This window comes from Saccopteryx bilineata, chromosome 10 (assembly GCF_036850765.1).
Source record: "Saccopteryx bilineata isolate mSacBil1 chromosome 10, mSacBil1_pri_phased_curated, whole genome shotgun sequence".
In the NCBI taxonomy this organism is placed as follows: Eukaryota; Metazoa; Chordata; class Mammalia; order Chiroptera; family Emballonuridae; genus Saccopteryx; species Saccopteryx bilineata.
The window spans coordinates 17,689,241-17,714,584 of record NC_089499.1 but is presented as its reverse complement, the minus strand read 5'-3'; the positions used below and the strand labels follow the sequence as shown (position 1 = coordinate 17,714,584).

The window sequence follows — 25,344 nt, the reverse complement described above, 5'->3', positions numbered from 1 at the left end:
GTGCAGTAAATGAATGACCCTGTTTAGGAGAGAAAAGCAGGAAAATAATTTTAACCAGTAGCTCTTTTATCACCATACTTTCACACCTGACATCTAAATGTTTCTGGAATGAAGAAATTAAGAGTATATTGTATACAGCAATTGGAATAGTCAATAATTTCCTTAAAGTCATATCAACTAAAATTAGGAAATTTATATATATACAACTTTTTCATGTTTTCATATATTAGCTTTCACTTAGTCACATTAAACCAGACCTTCCTATTACTCAGTTCATTCATTTCTGATTGCCTGCCTTTAGATGCCAGAAACTTGACCTAAGTTTTCAAGCAGAGTTATTATTCAGCTTAAGTCACTCTACGTAGTTGTCAACAGTAGGTAAAGCAGGGCCTTAAAGAACAGGCCAAAATGAAATAAACATTTAGATTAAAAAACAATTATAAAACATACCAAGTGCCCTGGAACGTAAAACATTACTAAGAAGTGTTCAATGTTTAAAGTGCCTTTTTGTTTTAAAGCTGTAATTTATACATGTGTAGATAACAATATATATTTTTGATTGTGGCCACTACTCCTGATAAATCTTTTCCCCTTAGATATACTTATAAAATTCATGGTACACGGACCTTTTAAAGATTTTTATAAAAACTAATTATGAGGATAAGTGACATGCCATATCATGAGACAGAAGAACAACTGATACACATTAATTTTTTCAAGTAATGTTATGTACAGTTTTATTGCCAGTATATGCACAACAGTAAGCATAGAACTATAAATACACAATGTAATTAACAGTAGAAAACAAAATTGTTACAGGTAAAGGGAAGGAATAGAGAGACTTTTCCTGCTGCTAGAACAGAAACAAAGGTAAAAGCCTATGACAAATCATCCATTCAGTACTCGTCTTAAATTCTTTACATACATTTCTACATTTTTTTCAATTAAACAAAGAAGGTACAGATAACTCTGCAACAACAGCAAATTGCTTTCCTAATAGCTATTTGCCTTTCCAGTCAAATTCACTTTATGTTAGGATTAAAAAAAGTCAAGATGAGCAATCATTAGTATCCTGGTTCCAAATTATCTACTTTGCCTTTCACCAAAACTGGTAAATTTTACAAGTTGGCTGCACATGAAAAGAACAGATGTAGCAAAAGGTGATTAAAAAAAACAAACAGAAAATCACCCTTTAAATAGTTTTCCAAAAGACACTAGAGGCAGCAGCTCAGTTAAAAGTGTTAGCCCTGAAGAGGTAGAGAATTTGAGCCATTATACAAGGTAATTAGTCCTGGCACCATCTTCTCTCTCCTCAGGATCAGTGTGTTCAAGTAAGACAATGTCACGGTAAAAGGAAACCAGGTTCCACCGTTTCAACAAAAGGTGCTGGTCGACTCCCATGTCTCAATAATTAGTTTGTTTATTAAATGAGAAACAGAAGACTGTTAAGGACACACATGCACTTGATTTCTTTTGTGTTTCCATTATCAAGTTTATTCATAAGTGAATTTGATATTAATAAATATAAAAAAGCATCATTCACAACAAAGATAAACAAACCAAAAATCCTGCAATGAAACCTTCTATTTTAATAAGTATCAAGAAAAACCAGGCAGATGATTTGGTGCAGCTTTCTTAAGGGATCTTGGGGGGGGGGGGGCATGGTTTTAAATAAAGATGGTAAGATCAGTAACCAACAAACAATATCAGTTTTACAAAACTGGCTGTTTCTGTAACATTTCTCTTTGAGGTCTTAGTTTTAAACTACAGATCACCCCAAAGAAGTTGCAACTAATGACATGTATCACCATCACATCAACAGAGTCCAGCTGTAGTTTAGATTAGTCCTGCTTTGTTTCACGTCATTTCAATATTTCTAGCATAGGACATGATAGGAAATAAAAGTCAAAGTAGCAATAAAAATATTATTCTGCATTTGAATAAAAGCAAAAAATGTTTTAGACTTGAACTTGTAAAGCTTTAAGCATTCCTGTTTAACCAGCATTAAAAAAATTTATACAATCGTAACACTGGCAAAGGTTAATGGGAAGACAAAGGATACAAACATGTGAAATGATGAGATTTAAAATTACTTTATATTGATCAACTGTTGTTAATACTGCTTTTTCTTGAATTTGGGATAACTATCATAAAACTTACATGCAGACTGAGGATAGCCCTCTGTTACAGAAAATACAAAACAAAACAAAAAACAAAAACTAGGAAACAAGGGTAAGTTCAAAAAGATGTATTTGAAAATTTCCTTTCATTGATGAGGGTGGTCCGTCTGTGGTTTCTTGAGAGACCTGGTTCACTCCGAGCAGCTTCACAAACTCTGTCCGGAAACATCAGTAGTGGGATCAGCTCCTCCGGAGCCTGTCTGTGCACGTTTGATGTACAGATTCAGTAGCTTCATCTGCGGGTTGAAACCAAACATGTCATTCAAGTGAGCTGTTCTAAATTATAGTATAATGGCTCATCAAAAAATTGCATACATGTGAGCTTTAAAAGACAGATTTTAAACTGAGTGGTTATTATAAAGTCCAAGTTATTGTTGACAATTACAAAGTAAAATTTTTTTTCTAATTTGTATCTTCATTATTGAGTAGTTTAGCATGTCCTTTCAAAAAATGTTGTAGTGGAAACATAAAACTTTCAGTCAATTTAGAAAAAACACTATCATTAAGACAATGATGACAAACATGTAAAGCACCATGTGCTATACAATATACTAACTGCTTCATATTATCTCTTTTTATCTTTAAAACATTGTATCGATGGGGACACTGAGATACAGAATGTGTGAGCCACTGCCTAAGGTCTTAGAGCTAGGTAAGAAGTGGGCCACGGTAGGAAATTAGACACTTGGGTTCCAGGACCCAAGATCTTAGACAACTAACTATGCCACTGTCCTAACAAAAATGTTTTTTATTTCTCTGTATTATTTTTCAGTCTATACTGTATGAGACCATATTTTTATAAGATATGCATATTTTATATGTAATCAGTGCATATACAATTGTGTTCTACTTTATTCATCTAATGTTATTTCCAAATATTTTTTCCCCCACCTAGCTTCTGTCTTCATATGTAAAGATTATTACTGGCTGACTATTATTCTGATAAAGTGCAGAACTAAAAAAAAAATTCCATTACATTGAGACTGAGAGAGAGAGAGAGAGAGAGAGATTAAGAGAGAGAGAGAGAGAGAGATAGATACACCCATCAATTCATTGTTCCACTTAGTTCCATTTAGGTGTGCATTCACTGATTGGTTCCTACACGTTCCCTGACTGGGGACTGAAATCGTGACCTTGGTGTGCTGGGACAGTGTTCCACCAACTGAGCAAAGGCCAAGGCGAAAGCGTTGAACTGTATTCTTCTGCAGATATCTATGGATTATCAGGACCCAATTTAAGCACATTATAAAATCTGGGACATATTTTTCTTTGAAATCACTTTATTGTTGAAAGTTTACTTTTTTTTTAAACATGTTTCAAATGCCCTTGGTTTTATTTATTTTTATTTATTTTTACAGAGAGTCAGAGAGAGGAATAGATAGGGACAGACAGGAACGGAGAGAGATGAGAAGCATCAATTATCAGTTTTTCGTTGTGACACCTTAGTTGTTCATTGATTGCTTTCTCACATGTGCCTTGACTGTGGGCCTTCAGCAGACCAAGTAACCCCTTGCTCGAGCCAGAGACCTCGGGTCCAAACTGGTGAGCTTTTGCTCAAACCAGATGAGCCTGCGCTCAAACTGGCAACCTTGGGGTCTCGAACCTGGGTCCTCAGCATCCCAGTCCGACGCTCTACCCACTGCGCCACTGCCTGGTCAGGCAAAAGTTTACTTTTTTTAACATTAACTCTTTGATTCAAAGGTTTTAACCTAGTGTCCATGGATTCAGGGGCTCATTGAATCCTCTGAAAACCATGTATAAAATGTTTTGTATGTAGGCCTTGGCCAGTTAGCTCAGTTGGTTAGTTAGAGCATCACCAGATATGGCAAGACTGCAGGCTTGATCCTTGGTCAGGGCTCATACAAGAATCAACCAATGGCTGCATAAACAAGTGGGACAACAAATCAGTATTTCTCTCTCTTTATTGCTCTCTCTCTCTAAAATAAATTTAAAATATTTTCTTTATGTATTTATTTTAATTGAGATAAAATTTTTACCTAATCTTAATTAGGTAAAAATCTTAACCCAGAAAGGGTTAAGAACCACTACTTTAATCTATGTATAACTCACATAGGACTTTAATGTAAGATGTATACCTGAGCTCATTTTCCTTTATGTGTATTTTTTCTGCTGTTTTGCTATTTTAAAAGTAAATACGATCATTTAATCATCAACAAGTAATGACATCATTAGAATTTGGGGAAACTCTTTAACTGAAGGCAAGTGTCTTCTATTAACTTGTTTATATCCTCACCCTCTAGAACACATTTCAAAATTGTGATATTATCAAAGAAATTATAAAAGCAAGACTTATTTTATTTAAGTCTTAAAAATAATTTAAAAATTTTAACATACCAAATCAAAGTTGTACACTTTTCTGGATCAAAATAAGAATAGAAAGAGAACAACTATTTACCATAGTTCATAGGGGAAAATTTAAATATGTTCAAGTGTTCAATATTTTGGGAGATATATAGTAAATAATCCATGTATATATAACCCCATCTATTTTTTTTAAGTGAAGCACAAATAAAGAGATAAACAGATAGACAGACAGGAAGGGAGGGCACCTTTAGTTGTTCATTGATTGCTTCTCCTGTGTGTTTGACGGGAGGTGCTCCAGCTGAGCCAGTGACCCCTTGCTCAAGCCATCTTGGGCTCAAGCCAGCAACCACGGGGTCATGTCTGTGATCCCACGCTCAAACTGGATGAATCCGTGCTCAAGTCAGGGACCATGGGGTTTCAAACCTGGGTCCTCGCATACCAGGTCACTCTATTCACTGCACCACCACGTGGTCAGGCGAAAACCCTATCTATTTTTAAATAGTCTTTGTGGGAGTGGCAGAGAAGTAAGCTGGCTATTTTAAATAACCAGAAGCTATTGCTATTTCTTTCATAGGAATCTACCAACCACCCTACCAAACTGTTGGTTTCACCTGAGTGACAAATATGAAAGTAGAAACAACAAAAATGCAAACAGTAGGATGAATAAGTTGAATGCTCAACACGTGACTTATTAAAAGCTGAATACAAATGTACCCTTTACCACAGACACATAAAATAATTTTGAAAAATGTACCATGGCCACCACCCTAAGAATGAATGAAGCAGCTCTACTTACTTTACTGCCAGTGAGCTGACTGAGATGTGGTTTTAGTTCGTCACCAATTACTGCGTGAACAGCCACCAGGCAGAAGACACAGGCTTTCCGAACACTGCTCTCTGAATTATCATAACCCTAGGGAGAAAAGTCCTTATTAGCACTCCTGGGGGTTCTTAGAAAAGTACCATTCTAACAGAGACAGAAGATGCAACTCAAAGATGAGATCTAAAGCTTTACTGACTAACTTTTCACCCTTTTCAGGCAGAGACATGCCCTTGTCTCTTTCCATCTCCCCTTTGGCACCTCTACTGTTAGCCTTCCTTTTCAGGTTCTTTCTTATTTAGCCTGGAAAGCTGCAAGTCTCTGACTCTGAGGCTGCTCCTTTGCCAATCCAGTCTGCAAAAAGTCTCCAGACTAACCGCCTAAAAGCATTCAGTTTTAGGGAACTCAATAACTCCTCACTATCAAATAAAACCTCAACTCCTTGGCATGGCAGTCAAGGGACTCATATAATCCAGGCTAAATTAAGCTTAATATTGGTCCCATCCCTAACACTACTCTAAACTACTCATCCAACAAATATTTATTCCATACACATTATATGTATGACATATGCACATTATGTATATTCTGTTCTTAGTATCAAAGCACAGACCAAGAAGAAAGATATATGGATCTTATCTTCAAGGACCTCAAAATTTAAAATTTTAGGCTTAGCATAACAGTCACAAATGTAATGCTATAGATGCACAAAGAAATAAATGATTAATTCTCTTCAGGAGAGGTCTCAATATAGTATATATACTATGTAATACTAGTTATTCATTAAAGTTACATAATAGAATATTATTTATTGGATAAAAAAATTTCACAACCTGTAATTAAGTTAAGCAAAACATATTACAAAATATAATTCCATTTCGGTTACAATTTTTATATAAATGGGTTTGTCTGCATAGAAAATAACACATTAAGCCCTGGCCGGTTGGCTCAGTGGTAGAGCATTGGCCTGGCGTGCAGGAGTCCTGGGTTCAATTCCTGGCCAGGGCACACAGGAGAAGCACCCATCTGCTTCTCCCCCCTCCCCCCTCCTTCCTCTCTGTCTCTCTCTTTCCGTCCTGCAGCCAAGGCTCCATTGGAGCAAAGTTGGCCCGGCCACTGAGGATGGCTCTGTGGCCTCTGCCTCAGGCACTAGAATGGCTCTGGTTGCAACAGAGCGACACCCCCGGTGGGCAGAACATCGCCCCCTGGTGGGCGTGCCAGGTGGATCCTGGTCGGGCACATGCGGGAGTCTGTCTGACTGCCTCCCCCTTTCCAACTTCAGAAAAATACAAAAAAAAAGAAAAAAAAAAGAAAAAGAAAATAACACATTACATCTATGACTGTAAACTAGTATAACCACTTTAGAGAGAAATCTGGTAATACCTAGAAATTCAACTTCTAGATATATACATATAAGCACAAGAAGATACTATAAGAAATGTCATTGTAATAGTTATGTTAATTAAAAAAAACAACAACCTACATATCCATCAACAGATGAATGGGTAAACAAATTATGGTATAAACATAAATGAAATATTATTCAACCAAAGAGTGACATCTGAATACATGCTACAATATGGATAAACCCTAAAAAATTATGCTAAGTGAAATAAGCCAGCCACAAAAGGACACATACTGTATGATTCTACCTATGGGGGAACCTGGGCGGTAGAAGAGAGACAGAAAGTCGAGTAGAGGTGGCCAGGGCTGGGGGAAAAAGAACGGGGAATTACTGATTAATGGCTACAGAGTTTCTGTTTGGGATGATTAAAAAGTTCTGAAAATAGATAGTAGATAATTGTGTAACATTATGAATATATTTAATACCACCAAATTATACAAAATGTGTTTAATGCCACCAAATTGCACACAAAAATGACTAAATGGTAAATTTTCTACTATGTGTATTTTAACACACACAGACAGACAGACAGACAGTTACTTCTGGAAAATCTTTGCTCTGAACATTTAAGACAGTAGGCAGGTGTGGTCATGCCATTAGTGTAACCTGAAAAGTGACTAAAATGACCGAATCCCAAATCTATAATAGCTATTCCTCCTAGCTTGTTGCTCACCTGTATGAGGCCTGGCATAATCTCTGGTAAGAGGAGATTCAGAGTTTCCTTGGACACTCTCTCGATCACTTTCGTCTGCATTTTGATGGCAGCGAGGTTGATGGGGTAGTCTGCCGTCTGAATGATAGGACACAGCACTTTGATGCACTGCTCGGGACTGATGGAAGTGGCCAGCACCGACGCGGCTTCCTCAGCTGATCTCACCACCTGGAACAGAGGGAATCAGCAGGGAAGTCATTTTAATAAAATTGTACACTGTGTCCTGGAAGTACAAACTTCATGAAATAGGTAATAGGATATAATATATGGGATTTAATTAAAAAAACATTAAACAGTAAACATAAAAAGTCAGAGTACAGATAAAGCAGGGCTTGCTAAATGTCAGTGATTGCTGAAGCTAGAAAATGGATTCATGGGGCTTTCTTCCACTGTTTTTCCTTCTTCTGTGCCTTTTAATGCTGGCTAAAACAATTCCTAAATCATATCGTGGTCTAGTTGTGCAGGGAAGTGAAGGCTCTATTTACCCAGACAACAGTGTGGAGTCTTCTGCATTGGCCATAGTGAGATGCTGCTCATTATTAATGTCCTCAGCTCCAAGAATGCTTGTGCCCCCCTCACATTATAACAATGTAAAACATTCAATATGTTATCAAGTTAACATGCTACTCCTTCTTCTGTTCATAATGATTTTTTTTTTTTGTATTTTTCTGAAGTTGGAAACGGGGAGGCAGTCAGACAGACTCCCGCATGCGCCCGACCAGGATCCACCGGGCACGCCCACCAGGGGGCGATGCTCTGCCCATCTGGGGCATCGCTCTGTTGCAACCAGAGCCATTCTAGCACCTGAGGCAGAGGCCACAGAGCCATCCTCAGTGCCCAGGCCAACTTTGCTCCAATGGAGCCTTGGCTGTGGGAGGGGAAGAGAGAGACAGAGAGGAAGGAGAGGGGGAGGGGTGGAGAAGCAGATGGGCACTTCTCCTGTGTGCCCTGGCTGGGAATCTGGCTGGGACTCCTGCACACCAAGCCAACGCTCTACCACTGAGCCAACCGGCCAGGGCCTTCATAATGATTTTCTTTTCTTCGGTATTAGGCTTGGGGAGGGTGAGACAATGGTTTTACAATAGGAGAAATGGTAATCTTATTAAAATCTGTAATCTCTAAATATGATCTTTAAAAAAAAAAAAGATGGTAGTGAAAACGTGTAAAAATTATTGCTTTTGATGCTACTTTGGTAGTGTGTCCCATATGATCTCAATCTGTGAGGTGCTCAGAAAGGTCCAGTGGAAAATACATAGGAAGTCAGAAGTCCCAGGGCTAATGTCAGTTCTAACATCTTAACAATGACAACTTTATCTTTTGTAAAAATAGGGATGGGACAGGTATTATTTGGGTCAGAAGCTGGGTAACTAAACTAGAAATATTGTTCTTTTAGATCTTCAGCAAATGCTAAAGGTGTGCCACTACTAAACACCAGCTGAACAACAACAAAAAAATCTGAATAAAAACCTAGACAAATTTAAAAGTTATGACTCACTCTTCTATAAGGTTCACAGTCATATGTTTTAAAAAGTTACTTATAGAGGTTTTTAACTTCTTCATACCAACCATGATCTGAAAATGCTAAATAGAAAATTCCAGAAAGAAACAATTTCTGTGTTTTAAGCTGCATGCTCCTTTGGGTAGCACGATGAAATTTTGCACTATCCCACTCCGTCCTGCCTAGGACGTGAAGCATCTTTGTCCAGCAGAGCCAACACTATATATGCTACCGAACCTGTCAGTCACTTAGTAGCCAGCTCGGTTATCATACCCACTATGGTGATATCATAGCGCTTGCCTTAAAGCCGCCTTGACTTAATAACAACCCTGATGCACAAGAGTTGTGATGCAACCTGATCAGGTGGTGGTGCAGTGGATAGAGCGTCAGACTGGAACACGGAGGACCCAGGTTCGAGGCCCTGAGGTCGTTAGCTTGAGCCCAAGGTCTCTGGCTTGAGCAAGGGGTTACTCGGTCTGCTGTAGCCCCCCACAGTCAAGGCACATACGAAAAAGCAATCAATGAAAAAACAACTAAGGTGCTGCAATGAAGAATTGATGCTTCTCATCTCTCTCCCTTCATGTCTGCCCTATCAGTCCCTTTCTCTGTCTCTGTCACAAAAAAAAAAAAAAAAAAAGAGTTGTGATGCTGGTAATTCAGATACGCCAAAGAGAAGCTGTAAAGTGCTTCCATTAGTGATAAGGTGAGAATAACATAGTCAGATATTCTGAGAGAGAGAAAGACCACATGCACGTAACTTTCATTATAGTATACTGTTATAATGGCTCTATTTTGGGAGTTTTAGATTTTTTAATTTATTTTTAGAGAGAAAGAGGAAAAGAGAAAGAGAGGGGGGGGGAGAGGGAAAGAGAGGGAGAGAAGAGGGTGAGGAGCTGGAAACATCAACTCCCATGTGTCTTGACCAGGTAAGCCCAGGGTTTTGAACTAGTGACTTCAGCGTTCCAGGTCAACGTTTCATCCCCTGTGCCGCCACAGGTCAGGTGTAACAGTTCCATTTTATTACTAGTTATTGCTGCTAATCTCTTATTGTGCCTAACTTAAAACTTAAATTTTATCATAGGTATACATGTACAGGAAAAAACAGTCTCTATAGGATTTGGTACTGTCCTCAATTTCAGGCATCCAGAGGGAGGTGGAGTGGGGAGTCTTGAACATATCTTCTGAGGATAAGAGTGGACTACTGCAATATCAGAAGTACTAAGAAAAATAATTTTAGTGTCATGTCACTTACCTCCTTATGAGGATCTTTATGTGCTTCCAATGTTTTCATGACAGTCAGTTCTGCATAGTTTTTAAATCTTGCTGGTTGATGCCTTAGGATTTCTCTTAAAACTTTTAATGCCAAAGCCCTGATTGTAGGCTAAGAAGAAACATTTTAATGTTTTTAATATTTTGAGTTGTAGATAATCGACATTTTCCACATCTGAAACTTAAGGGTCTTAATATTGGGGTGGGGGTGGGGGTCAGGGAAATCAGACAACTGCATAAAGTATGCAATATAGTGCATAATTAAGTTTTCCCATCTCTAGCTGAAACCATATCACACATATTAAATATGTATAAAACTGAGAACCAATGATTTCTATTAAAAAGTTTTACTTCTCAACTAATTTAAACAGGCAAAACAAGTAACCTCTCTTCTCCTTTGAAAGATCTGTCAGCAACCTCTTATTTTTCCCATTGTCAATTGCTCAAAATTGCTGAGCTACTTGGTTTAAAAGAAAAAATATTTTACAGTGAAAATTTCATGCAAAAACCAGCAGCAGCAGAAGAGACTTGTTTTTCCCAATTTCTAAATCTGTGTAGTGCTTGGTTAATTGACAATGACCTGCAACCCAAGACAGGATAAATAGACTATTGGATACACATTATACCATTTACCTCTTTATCCCCAAGGGTTTCAAGCAGTAAAAGTAATATTGTTTTGAAGTGTTCATCCCAAACACTGAAAGATTCTTCCTGTGTTAGTTTCATTAGTTCATAGAGGGCAATTTTTCTTTCTTCTACACGTTCGTTATGGTTAGACAACTCCTTCAACAACTCTGCCACCAGGTCAGAATGGTCTAGGGAAAGATCTGTCAAAAGGACATGACATTAATTCTGTAACTCTATAGGTCAACTCTCACAAGTATGGGATAACAACTTTGTAACATGCAAAACAATGCTGGCTGTAAAAAAAAACACAAAACCACAACCAAAAACAACTAAGTACTTTTCTTTTCCATTTATTACTTACAAAACACCAATGCTGGTTTAAAACTTTTTATAATAATTCATGAGAGAGAGAGAATAGTATAACGAAACCCCATTTATTCATCACCCAAATTTTTTTTATAAATAAATTTTTATTTTAATGGGGTGACATCAATAAATCAGGGTAGATATATTCAAAGAAAACATGTCCAAGTTATCTTATCATTCAATTCTGTTGCATACCCATCACCCAAAGAGAGATTGTCCTCCATCACCTTCTATCTAGTTTTCTTTGTACCCCCCTCCCCCTCCCCCTCCCCCATCACCCAGATTTGACAATTATATTTTACCATTTTTACTTTATCTCTGTACTCCCCCTTTTTTCTTGAAACATATCTTACAAAGACTAAATATTTCATTCTTGTATACCTAAGTATGCATTTAAATGATATCATCCCAAGAAGCAGTGATCACTGGAGCAACTTTCTCCCACCACTGTCAAGTTCCCTGTCAATCTTTTACTAATGGTTTCACCCACTGAGTGTTGCTGAATCATTTTTTTTTCCTTAGGGGTTAAAAATGGGCTGGAATTCTCCTGCAGAGAGTAATGTTATCAACTAGAGCTGATTATCTGGAATACAGTCTGATAGAAAGGCAGACTAAATACTTAATATATTTCCTTTTAAATTTGACAGTCAAGAGTCGGGCCCAATGTTTTCATCTGTTTTTGCTTTTTTAAAGTATAATTATGAACTCATAAAGTTTATGAATATTAAAAGACTTATTTATTTTTTTTATAAGTCATCAGATAGTGCTTTGAATCATTTTTGTAGGAAAGACAGTTAAGTCCAAAAGTTCATATTAGAACACTACAAAATAGAGAGCTCTTCCTAAATTCTTTTGATGATAAAATACATGATAATGGAGGGACTTGGGCAGGCAGTGGTCTGAGCTTGTGCCATAAACTCTTTTCCTTGCAAACTTCCCTGAAAAAAAATCAGCACAGAATATGGTGCCTGAGCCTGGGATTCCCTCTCCTGAGTCCCCAGGAACGACTGCTCACCCCAGGGAGCTGTACTCACTGCTAGTACTCTTGGTGTGAGCATGCTGGCCTTTTATGGGAAAGGACTGTGGTTAACCATTTGGAAAGGGAGGAAACTAGAGTTAATCTCACGGTGCCAGATTAGAATTAGATTTACTGGTGGAAACATAACTTTGTGTAGATGTAGAAATAAATGTTGTAAATTAGTGTATCAGATAGCTCTGGCCTCTGAGAGGTCAGGGCAGTATAGACATCTTACTAGCAGTGAGTACACTCAGTGCATCATTTTCTATTCAAAGAAACCAAGGACTAAGCCTTGGAGAAATGGTTGATCCTGGGACTGAATCAGGGACAGTACGATATTTTGTTGTTCCAGAATGCAAGGATGGAGACATGCCACAAGGACACAAAGCTAATCTGAACAGAATCCTGCTGGTTAAGTCAAGGACAATTTAAGCAATAAAATAAGTAATGATACTTACAATTTATAACCCATTGAATACAATAGGAAACCACAAGTTCATACAATTAAAAATACATGAATTTTAATGAATAAAATTTAAATTTAATGAGGAACAGGCTATATAGTTTTAAAGTACATCTCCACAAAACACATATTAATTACAAAAAGAGTAGCTTCACAGTGGAGAAGCCTGGCAAGCACCACCATAATCAAGTGATCAAAGTTAATGTTGCCAGTCACGGGGCAAAGCGAAACCCTGCGTTACTGAAAGGAGTGCACGATCACTCTGTGATACTGATGCCAACACTATATATCCTGAATCCAATCTTGGGAAAACTAAGTTGAGGGAAATGCTACAATAAATAACTGGTCTAACCTTCAAAAGTCCCAGGGTTATAAGAGCCAAGGAAACAATGCTGAAGGAGATTTACAGACACATGATTAAATGCACTGAGATTCTGAACTGGATCCTCTAGCTATATACTGTATCAGTTGGACACTGAAAGACTCTAATGGGGTTTAGGATAGGTGGTTATTAACGTACTGGTGGTTATCTCCTGTTTTTGATAAATATATTTTGGTTATATAGAATAATTGTCTTTGTTTATAGAAAGTGCATCCTAAAGTATTTGGGGTGATGGAGCATCAGTTTGGCAACTTACTTTCAAATGGTTCAGAAAAAAAAGTTCTTTGTACTGTACCCCCAACTATTAGCTTTTGATTATTTTAAAATTAAATATACATATGTCAACTAATGCAAAAAATGTCAGTATGTCCAATATGGTCTACTGGTTTGTGACCTCAATGAAGAAATAATTTTAATACAATCAAAGCTGCTAAAGGTAGGTCTCAATTTACCAGGCTGTTGCTCCTATGCAGGGTTCAAAGGACTTGATCAATTTATCCACTCCTGTTATGCTGCTATTTTGTCTTTGTGATATATTAAAATCTTATAAGATGACACGTTTGTAAAAATGTAATTCGTCAAACTCATTAGTAATCAAAGATATACAAATAAAATTTTTCCCTCATCAAAACACAGAAATTAAAAAAGATTTGATACCTAATTTCTCAGTCTTCTTAAAAATTGAGAAAATGCTTATTAGAATGATCTATTTTATAACCAGCATAGTAACAAAAATTTAAAACATTTACACATTTTGTGTTGAGAAAATTAGCACTACTTAAACTGGCCATGTGTTTTAAGCTTTACTGGGTAGTAACTTGCAAAAGTTAAATGTACATATCCCTTAATTGAGCAATTCTACCTCTAGAAATCTCTTAGAATGAATTATGTACATATAAAAGCTTATGCAGAAATATGTTCACTGAAAGCAACATTGGGGGAAGAAAGGAAAACCAGAAACTACCTAAGTATAGAAACATGAGATAATGTTGAGAACGAGACTTTCAACTTTATCCATATATAGTTATATATTACATTACTTGAGTCTTAATTAGAAAAAAAAATTAATAGATAATGTTCTTTGTAGAGGGAAAATATAATTCCTTATTATTCAAAATAATTAAAACACTTATAGTGTGTTATACTTTCTGATCAGTTTTTATAGATTTTTTCATGAACCTTACTGCATGCTGTGACCAGAAGAAAGGTAGTTACACCTCCATCCTCTTTCAGAGGCTGACAGTGGGGCTCAGGAAGGTCTGGCAATTTATCAGGCTATGCAGCTTAGTAATGTTGAGTTTAGGCTTAAGCCCATTGTTAGCATTATAGCTTCAACCTAGCCGGCCCCAAAACCTAATGATAGCTCTTCCCATATTTGGTCCTTGGATATATCTTATTATCGAGTTTGTTTATGGCTTAACACTTCAAAGACTATTATAAAAAATGGGTATTACTTCAAAGAGTTTTGTCATTCTGGTATAAAAAATGACTGAATGGTGTCTAAAGATAAATTAGTAAGCTAAAATTGGTTTCAGTTACTTCTGGAAAGCCATTAAGGTTTTCTTCATTTCATGGATGATCTTAGGATGATAACTCTTGTTTCTCTTCCTTGGGAAGATATCTACCAAACCATCAGAAATTAGCTCCTAGAAGAGGGGAGAACACATTACCATCCCAAAGATCCTTTTCGGGTTACAAAAAAAGCATTTGTATTTCTTTTGCTTCAATGATTCCCAGTCCTCCACAACACAGGTGGTGGCAGTATGACACACAACATACCATCAGGAAACTGGTCGGCATCATCATCAAACATGGCTTCCTTGAGGGCAGACTTATTGAAGGGACTGATGCCGTCTGAATAGTTATACGGATTATAGTCTCGAGAGCGCGGAGAGGAGTGAGCAGGCATGGAATGGAGCAATGAAGCTTTATTGTCCAGCGTTGTTTGGCTTGAGTCCGTCGCATCACCTCCCGCTCTTGGGTCGGACATCCCAGGACCACCACACATCTATTAATGGGAAGGGGAAAACATAGCAAATTAACTCGTTTTAAAGTATCAACTCAAAATTCTAAAAAAAATTCCCATTGCATAAAGGCTATTTTAAAAAGGTAATAACCAGCTGGGGAAAAAATTATGTAATAGAAATCAACATGAGTTAAAACTTACATCCAAAAGGTCAAAGCTTATAGTAAAGATGTAAAGAAACTTGTTGAGGGCTCATAAAAACCACAAAAGAATACTGTCTCTAAAGATTCTTACAATGCCCCTGCCAATAGATTAACCAAATAATATATTTCATGTGATTAGCAACAGCCAGCTTCTCTGTTCCAGTTAAAAATACAAAAGGACTTTCATTAGCAACACAGACCTAAAAGCTGTGAAATTCCATTAATAAGGTAGTAAAATATACAATGACAGTATGTCAGCAAAGTATAAGAAAACCAAATAAAAAGCCAGCTTAGCCTGACCAGGCAGTGGCACAGTGGATATAGTGTCGGACAGGGATGCAGAAGACCCAGGTCTGAAACTCCGAGGTCGCCGGCTTGAGCGCGGGCTCATCCAGCTTTAGAACGGGCTCACCAGCCTGAGTGTGGGATCATAGACATGACCCCATGGTCGCTGGCTTGAGCCCAAAGGTTGCTGGCTTGAAGCCCAAGGTCACTGGCTTAAGCAAGAGGTTACTCACTCTGCTGTAGCCCCCTGGTCAAGGCACATATGAGAAAGCAATCAATGAACAACTAAGGGGACTAAGGAGCCTCAACGAAGAATTGATGCCTCTCATCTCTCTCCCTTCCTGTCTGTCTGTCCTTATTTGTCCCTCTGTCTCTCTGACTCTGTTACACACACACACACACACACACACACACACACACACACACACACACACAAAGCCAGCTTAATAAAAATGGCCTAAAAGTACTGCATAATTTTTGGAAATAGACCTGATGGAGTTTGTGTACATTATATAGCAACTTCCCAGGTAAGAAAAAGCTAAAGGAGTTCATCACCATCAAACTAGTGTTACACGAACTGCTAAAGGATCTTCTTTAAGAAGAAGAAGAAAAAGAAGATAAAACATATAAACAATAAAATGGCAATAAATGCATCTTTATCAAAAATTGAATCTAAAAAACAAAATAAACACGCAGAACAGACAGACTGAGACACAGAAAACATTTTGATGGCTGCCAAATGAGAAGGGGTTGAGAGTAATGGTTGAAAGGTGAAGGGATTAAGTGCAGCCTGGTTGCTACAGAACAGTCATGGGGATGTAAAGCACAGCATAGGGAGTACAGTCAGTAATATTCTAATAACTATATATTGTGTCAGATGGATATGTGATTTATCAGGATGATCATTTAGTAAGTTATATAATATCTAATCACTGGGGTGTACACCTGAAACTAATATAATATTGCACATCAACTCTAATTAAAAAATTAAAAAAGAGCCCCAGTCACTGAGCCGCCGCCCAGGACTCAGCAACTTCCCCCTTGAGCCCCCCTTGCCTCCCGACGCTCCGTCCCCCCTGCCCGCCTCCTCCCACCGCAGCCTCCCACAGGCCGTTTCCACCGAGGAAAAGGAATTGTATCCTATGTCCGCTATACAGAACCTCTCCTCTTTCGACCCCTTTGCTGATGCAAGTAAGGGTGATGATCTGCTTCCTGCTGGCACTGAGGATTATATCCATATAAGAATTCAACAGAGAAACGGCAGGAAGACCCTTACTACTGTCCAAGGGATCGCTGATGATTACGATAAAAAGAAACTAGTGAAGGCGTTTAAGAAGAAATTTGCCTGCAATGGTACTGTAATTGAGCATCCAGAATATGGAAAAGTAATTCAGCTACAGGGTGACCAGCGCAAGAACATATGCCAGTTCCTGGTAGAGATTGGACTGGCTAAGGACGACCAGCTGAAGGTTCATGGGTTTTAAGTGCTTTTGGCTCACTGAAGCTTAAGTGAGGATTTCCTTAAAATGAGTAGCATTTCCCTTCTGTCCCTTGTCACAAGTTTAAAAACCTCACAGCTTATGAGATGTAACCATTTGGGGTCTGCTTTTAATTTGGACTAGTGTAACTCCTTCATGTAATAAACTGAAAAGAGCAAAAAAAAATTAAAAAAGGGAAAAAATCATTATAACCATCAATATCAATACCATCTATTAAGCAATTATGTATCAGGCCATTAACTAAGCACTTTACAAATATTCTTCAAATGTTTACTGACTACCAATTACATGCCAGGCATTGTTCTTTATATCAGAGATATATTAGAATAAGAACAAAAGATAGAATGATGTATACTATAAAGGAGTTTAGCTTTTCTTGGGAGGATAGAGACATTAAAAACAATAGATGAGTGAAGTATATGTTATGGCAGAAACTGATTAGTGCATGGGAAGCAGCGCAGTATTAAGAGGATCATGAGTGAGTACAGAAGTTGCAGATTAAACAGAGTGGTCAGAACAGAATTTACTAAGAAGCCATTTGAACAAAGACTTAAACTGAAGGAATTGAGGCAATTAGCCATGGGACTACTGAGGAATAGGCAAGACAAAGGCCCTGAGGCAAGAGCATGCCCAGGAAGTTCAAGAAACAGCAAGGAGGCCCGTGTGGCTTAAGAGGATAGAACCGAGAGGAAAGCAGTAGGCGATGAAGCCAGAGGGGTAACAAAGGAAAATGTCTATTGTGGAGACTAGCTTTTACTCTGGGACAGAGACCTCTGAGTTGTGAGTAGAGGAATGAGAACAGACTACAGGAGGCCAACGGCAAAATCAAGGAGGCCGGTTAAGTGCTCATTTTAATAACCAAGGGAGAGACTTGGTCATGATGATGGCTAGAACCAGAAAGGCCATTGTGAGAAGTAGGTAGATTTTGTATATATTCTGAAGATACAGTCAATAAATAAATACCCTGGCAGAGTGAGTATGGAGGACGAGAAAGAGAGAGGTAGTAAAAACAACTCTTTTGTCCAAGGTTTTTGGCCATCAACTAAGAAAGGAAAGAGAAGTTTTATTAGAAAAGATCAGGTGTATAAACAGGCAGCTTGATGTATGAACCTGGAGCTCAGGGGAGCTCAGTTCTGGGCTGAATGAAGTCATGTGATTTATTTTACTCACAATAACATCTAAGGTATGCAGTAATATCCTATTTTCCTAATGAAGACATTGAGACTTAGAAGTAATAATCTGACTAGCTAATAATTGCCAGAAACCAGGATTCAAACTCACTTATGCCAGAACACGTTCCTTGGGCTCCCCACAGTATCCTCTATCTCTGGGGGGGAAAGTCTCAGTGAAGCAGTGATTCTTACTACCTTGTCATTACTACCACATGCAGCTTTTGGGGACAGGGAATCTCAGGCCCTCTGCTGGATAGGCATGGGGAGAAAACCAGTAACAGGAAAGAAGGAAGGAAGGGAGAAGAGGGAGCCCTTTAGAGATGTGTTCAAGCACTGCAAGGTTCTACAATTTTGGAAACACCTAGAAACCACTGATTCCTTAGGAAAGAGTGAGATGGCTTGTTTTAAGAAAAGTTAAGCCCTGGCCGGTTGGCTCAGCGGTAGAGCGTCGGCCTAGCGTGCGGAGGACCCGGGTTCGATTCCCGGCCAGGGCACACAGGAGAAGTGCCCATTTGCTTCTCCACCCCTCCGCCGCGCTTTCCTCTCTGTCTCTCTCTTCCCCTCCCGCAGCCAAGGCTCCATTGGAGCAAAGATGGCCCGGGCTCTGGGGATGGCTCTGTGGCCTCTGCCTCAGGCGCTAGAGTGGCTCTGGTCGCAACATGGCGACGCCCAGGATAGGCAGAGCATCGCCCCCTGGTGGGCAAAGCGTCGCCACTGGTGGGCGTGCCGGGTGGATCCCGGTCAGGCGCATGCGGGAGTCTGTCTGACTGTCTCTCCCTGTTTCCAGCTTCAGAAAAATGAAAAAAAAAAAAAAAAAAAAGTTAAGCTGTCAGAGAAAAGTCTAGAAGTAGAGTAAAAAAAATCACTGCTCTTTATATAATGGCAGAAGAATCAAACTGCACAATAAAACAAATATCAGGAAAATAGATTGTAATATTCTTAGTGGAACCACACAAACAACTAATAATGCAAATCACCATCACTATACTGAACAGGAAAAAAAAAGAAACGTAGTCACCTTATTTTGTATCGTAAGAGCCATGTGATCTGGCCCATGTGCCACCCCCCACTCTTTCATAACGCTCCAGCTACACTGGCTTTCACCCTGGTCGTCAACTGTACATAGCTTGTTCTCATACCACTATCTTCGCAATTGCTATTTCTTTTAAGGAATATTCTTCTACTTTATTTAGGTCTCAATGCAAATGTCACCTTCTTATAAAGGCCTTCCCTGAACCATTTAATGTAAAATAGATTTACTTTACATTTTAACCTGAAATTCCACAGTACTCAGCTCAGCTCTATCTAAAAATCTACAAGGAACTTGAGGGCATAACTCTACTTTCTAAATCTAAGACCCAGAGCAGTGCCTGGCACAAGGTAGATACAGTAAATATTTGTGACTGTCCCCTAGGGCAGGGGTTGGGAACTTTTTTGGCTGGGAGAGCCATGAACGCCACATATTTTAAAATGTAATTCTGTGAGAGCCATACAACGACCCGTGTATGTTATGCATTATCCAATAAAAATATGGTGTTGTCCTGGAGGACAGCTGTGATTGGCTCCAGCCACCCGCAACCATGAACATGAGTGGTAGGAAATGAATGGACTGTAATACATGAGAATGTTTTATATTTTTAACGTTATTATTATTTTTATTAAAGATTTGTTTGAGAGCCAGATGCAGCCATCAAAAGAGCCACATCTGGCTCGCGAGCCATAGGTTCCCGAACCCTGCCCTAGGGAGTTATGTTGAAAATGACAGAAAGCAAAGTTAAGAAGAAAAAAACCAAAACAAAATTCTTAATAAAAAAGTCTGCAATGTAAGAGTATTCAAAATACTCACTAAATCGCCATCATCTTTTTTAGAATCCCTTTTCAATGGCTCATTCATATCTTCTTGACTACGAAAGCTGAAATTCTGGATTGCTTCAGTGACGCCTCTAAGAGAGCTATAAATATCCTCAGAGTTCATATTTTCTGTGTCATAATCAAATGCACTATAAAAAAACCCAATTAATTTGCATACTGTTTTAAAATACAAACACATTTAAAAAGTACATAGTATATTTATAAAATAAGATGGGATTAGAGAATGTGTATTTCCCAAAGCAAAATAAAACTCAGGAGTTATACATGGTTAAAGTACATGGCCCTTTGCCCTTCCATTAAGGGCAGCTTACAATGACTAACAAGGTAAAAACTGCTGTCCTTTCATCTTTAAAATTCTTCTGTTTAACCAGGGGTCTGGAAAGTATGACCCTTGAAATCTAAGAATCTTTTTATATTTTTAAATAGCTGAGAAAAAATAAAAATATTTCATGACACATGAAAATTATCTAAAATTCAAATTTCAGTGTGCACAACTAAAACTGTATTAGAACATAGCAACGGTCATTTGTTTAGGTACTTTCTGTGGTTATTTTCACCCTATCACATCAGAGCGGAGTAGAGGGGACAAGGATCGCATGGCCCGCAAAGCCCACCGTATTTACCCCAGGCCTCTTTACTCAGAGTTTGCCAACTCCTGTGATTAGCAGAATTTTTCACTGAACATATCAACATGAACTCTATAATAAAATTCTGTACTTCAACTGAGACTAGAATGTAGCTATTAAGATTGTTACATATGTATAATATGGGAGAAATAAGCTAGATGAGCATGCAATATATTTTTCTCCTTTAGATGCTGAAGAAGTATCCTATAATTATAATTTATATGATGAAGCATGCTATGGTATATATGGCTAATCACAGAAAATCAAGCTAATAACTACAACCATGAACTACTATAAATATTTTTTAAAAAGACAGGAGAAAGGAAAAACTATTAGCTCATTAATCAGTCAAGAACTTCACCTGAAATACAGCCCATGCTTGAATTGTACAAGTGTGTGAAAATCACACATCTTATATTTTATACTAAGGACCAATATCACAGTTACATTTTTTCCTAAGAAGTATACAAAGTGTCATTTTATATTTATCCCTTCTCTTTTTTTCTTTTTTCTTTTTATGTTTTTGCCTTTAAGCTTTTTCCTCCTTCCTATTTTTCAATGTGGTTGGCAAATATTAGATCTAAATATTCGTCTTACAACTTGACCTCATCATTTTTACTAAGTAACGTAACTAAAAGGATTTGCAATTTACGAATTTGTACAGCATATCTGAGAAGCCTTACTCTACTATTCAGTGTAACAGCAGTAATTTACAAAAGCTGTGTAAGTATTGTTCTTATGACTTGTTAAAATTGGATACATTATTTAAAAAACTACTTTTGAAATGAATGTTACAGTTTTTGAATCTACTAAGTTTCTATGTGTTTAAGACCTTTCAAATCAAGTGGAAATCAACTGAAATTATACTGTCTGTTTTTCTAGTAACAGAAATCTAAATAACAGACCACGATGAAAAATGACCCCTTTATTACCTTGGAGATAACGTGTTCTGTGATGTATTGGTAGGAGAAGTAAGAGGACTGGACCAGTTGGCTGGTGAACGTGGTGTTGGTCTTGTCAAAGGACTACCCATGGAACTCTGACAGAGGGAGTAAAATAAATATTAACATGACAGTTATGTTAAGTTCAACTAAAAGGCTCTTAAGGAAGACATTCAATCAAGAAGTTGGACAATATAAGAGTCATATTTATAGATCTATATTTTAAATAGTCATGTACTTATCTCTGATTTTTGTAAAAAAGCCTTTCTTCCCATTCAGTAATCTAACTTTAGCCTTTTTTTGTTCTCCTCATGGACTTCTGATCTTTTCCTCAAAGATTTAACACGATCCCAAATTAATAATTTTAAATTAGTTTCCTGTTCAGAGCCAAATTCCTTCCACCAACTATTACTAATACTCAAATTTTATTTCTCCTTAAGTTTGCTTTACAAACGATTTTCATTGAGACACAAAAAGTATAAAATTTTGGTCATATTATGAATTTATTTCTTAAGATGTAACAAAATAGTTTCTTCTCCTTTAAAAAAGATAACTGGGCCCTGGCCGGTTGGCTCAGCAGTAGAGCATTGGCCTGGCGTGCGGGGGACCCGGGTTCGATTCCCGGCCAGGGCACATAGAAGCGCCCATTTGCTTCTCCACTCCCCCCCCCCCCTCCTTCCTCTCTGTCTCTCTCTTCCCCTTCCGCAGCAGCCAAGGCTCCATTGGAGCAAAGATGGCCCGGGTGCTGGGGATGGCTCCTTGGCCTCTGCCCCAGGCGCTAGAGTGGCTCTGGTCGCGGCAGAGCGACGCCCCGGAGGGGCAGAGCATCGCCCCCTGGTGGGTGTGCCAGGTGGATCCCGGTCGGGCGCATGCGGGAGTCTGTCTGACTGTCTCTCCCCGTTTCCAGCTTCAGAAAAATACAAAAAAAAAAAAAAAAAGATAACTGGTTTTGGTCCCAGGAAATTTTTCTCAGATTGTTTTTAACCCTCAGACTATACATTATGTCTGCCATAGTGAGTCTATTTTCTCCTTTACTCATTATCAAAGGCCTGTCTTTTAAAAATATATTTTTTAAAAAGTTCAATTCTTTAGCATATTATATAAATGATCCTACATCATTTAGATATCTGACAATAGAATGTTTCATTTCCCCCAAACAAAATCTAGCATATCTAAGCACCTTTGGACCAGTAAGCCTGTAATTACTAAATGTAAAACACACCTCTTTTAAGCACTACCTTCCTTGGGCTTATTTGTTAACCCTGGAATAAGTCATCCCTTTAGTCCTCAAACAAGAATTAGTTTGCCTGACTAAGGTGGTGGTGCTGTGGATAGAATGTCAGACTGGGATGTAGAGGACCCGGGTTCGAAACCCTGAGGTCACTGGCTTGAGCATGGGCTCAACAGCTTGAGCGTGGGGTTGCTGGCTTGAGCATGAAATCATAGACATGGCCCCATGGTCACTGGTTTGAGCCCAAAGGTTGCTGGCTTGAAGCCCAAGGTCGCTGACTTGAGCCCAAGATTGCTGGCTTGAGCGAGGAGTCACTCGCTCTGCTGCAGCCTCCTGGTCAAGGCACATATGAGAATGCAATCAATGAATAACTAAGGTACTGCAACGAAGACATGATGCTTCTCATCTCTCTCCCTTCCTGTCTGTCTGTCCATCCCTATCTGTCCCTCTCTCTGTCTCTGTCGCCAAAAAAAAAAAAAAAAAAGAATTGGTTCATCTAAAGAGTATGTCCTAATTCTAATGGCTTGCAAAGCCAATACTTTCATCTAAGTTCTTTTTTTTTCATTTTTCTGAAGCTGGAAACAGGGAGAGACAGTCAGACAGACTCCCGCTTGCGCCCGACCGGGATCCACCCGGCACGCCCACCAGGGGCTACGCTCTGTCCACCAGGGGGCGATGCTCTGCCCATCCTGGGCGTCGCCATATTGCGACCAGGGGGCGATGCTCTGCCCATCCTGGGCGTCGCCATATTGCGACCAGAGCCACTCTAGCGCCTGAGGCAGAGGCCACAGAGCCATCCCCAGCGCCCGGGCCATCTTTGCTCCAATGGAGCCTTGGCTGCGGGAGGGGAAGAGAGAGACAGAGAGGAAAGCGCGGCGGAGGGGTGGAGAAGCAAATGGACGCTTCTCCTGTGTGCCCTGGCCGGAAATCGAACCCGGGTCCTCCGCACGCTAGGCCGACGCTCTACCGCTGAGCCAACCGGCCAGGGCCTCATCTAAGTTCTTAATCAGATTTTGTTTTCCTTGTTCATAGTCTGGCAACCATTCATTATCATCATAATGTACATCAAATTATAACATAAATGTGACAGGCCTAAGGACTCTATCTAGTCTTCCAGGGCAATATTTAATTTGGCTTAGGAAATGCTGTCCAGTTTCGATGCAAAAATGACACACTAGGGTCAAAAGTTTACTTCATATAAAAGAAAGCAGTTATTGTTACACCAACCATCACATTATACAATAGCCAAGAAAATAACTAAAATTACCTGGGTTCCATTGCCAGTGTTTCGAAGGTGATTATGAAGAAGCTTGGTAGCACCATCCTGAAAAGTTTTTGGTAAAGCTCCTAATAACATTGTAAACTCTGGGGTATTGAGTTCAAATAGGGAAATGAGCACTGACTGTGCCGCCTAGAAAACAAAGACACAGAAGAAGTAGACGCGTCTACAGCGGTCCCTCATCTGTCGCAGGGTTAGGTTCCAGAGCCCCCCGCGATAGGCAAAAATCCCCACAGTAGCAACCTTACATTTATTTTATTATTTATATATATTTTAAGGGCTTATAAACCCTCCCTACACTCCTACAAACCTTTCCCACACTCTTATAAACACTTCTTATGCTCTTAAACACTTTCTTTTTTTTTTTATAATTTATTTATTTTTTAATTTTTTTTTTATTATTTATTCATTTTAGAGAGGAGAGAGAGAGAGTCAGAGAGAGAGAGAGAGGAGAGAGAGACAGGGGGAAGGAGCTGGAAGCATCAACTCCCATATGTGCCTTGACCAGGTAAGCCCAGGGTTTTGAACCAGCGACCTCAGCATTTCTAGGTCGAGGCTTTATCCACTGCGCCACCACAGGTCAGGCCTCTTAAACACTTTCTACACTGTTTAAACCTACATAATTTTAACAACATATAAAAATACCTATATACCACAAAATCCCACGATATAGCAAAAAATCTGCGACACAAAATTAGATAAATACAATTTAAAATTCTGTGATACAGTGAGACCATGACAAGTGGACCGCGATATGGTGAGGGACGGCTGTATTTTGGTTACCAGGGGACCATTTTCTTTACTCAACTTTTTGATTCAATAGCACAAGGCCATCTTTCCCAGGGGGGAAAAAAGATGTTTTCATATGCTTTAAAATTTCTTTGTTGGAAGAATATAAATTTTTTAACCTATTTATTTTTTGAAAAAAATAAGAGAATATGAAAAGTATAACAAATAGGACCTAAAAAAATAAATGGCAAAAGTTAACTAGACAGTTCCGAGGTTACTCTATCAATATACACTACTACTCCAGCATTCCTAAAAAATGATTATAAGATGGACACAAATAAGGACACTTATCCCTACAAGCAGAAAGATGGATAAAAATAAGGACACCTATCCCTAAAGCTATACAAAGCCCATTCAGAGCAACTTGGTTGTTTAAATTTAATTTTCTAATGTGATTCTTAACTGGCCAGATCTAG

General features: G+C 38.6%; 1 protein-coding gene and 1 pseudogene across 50 annotated transcripts in view; one reads left to right on the top strand and one right to left on the bottom strand.

Moving 5' to 3' along the window:
• Window positions 1-706: 706 nt before the first annotated feature.
• The window catches only part of CLASP2 (cytoplasmic linker associated protein 2), a 168,459-nt gene continuing 143,821 nt past the window's right edge, over window positions 707-25,344 (bottom strand). For all 50 annotated transcript variants that reach the window (XM_066245408.1, XM_066245416.1, XM_066245410.1 and 47 more), the window contains 9 exons: window positions 24,128-24,271; window positions 21,621-21,727; window positions 20,037-20,190; window positions 14,845-15,073; window positions 10,843-11,036; window positions 10,193-10,321; window positions 7,404-7,610; window positions 5,302-5,418; window positions 707-2,416 (listed from right to left, as the gene is read on the bottom strand). In XM_066245408.1, coding sequence (XP_066101505.1) covers window positions 2,327-2,416; window positions 5,302-5,418; window positions 7,404-7,610; window positions 10,193-10,321; window positions 10,843-11,036; window positions 14,845-15,073; window positions 20,037-20,190; window positions 21,621-21,727; window positions 24,128-24,271 — 1,371 coding nt within the window. In that variant the 3' untranslated portion in view covers window positions 707-2,326. The remainder of the gene's footprint in view (window positions 2,417-5,301; window positions 5,419-7,403; window positions 7,611-10,192; window positions 10,322-10,842; window positions 11,037-14,844; window positions 15,074-20,036; window positions 20,191-21,620; window positions 21,728-24,127; window positions 24,272-25,344) is intronic.
• Window positions 16,662-17,125, top strand: LOC136314478 (eukaryotic translation initiation factor 1 pseudogene; annotated as a pseudogene).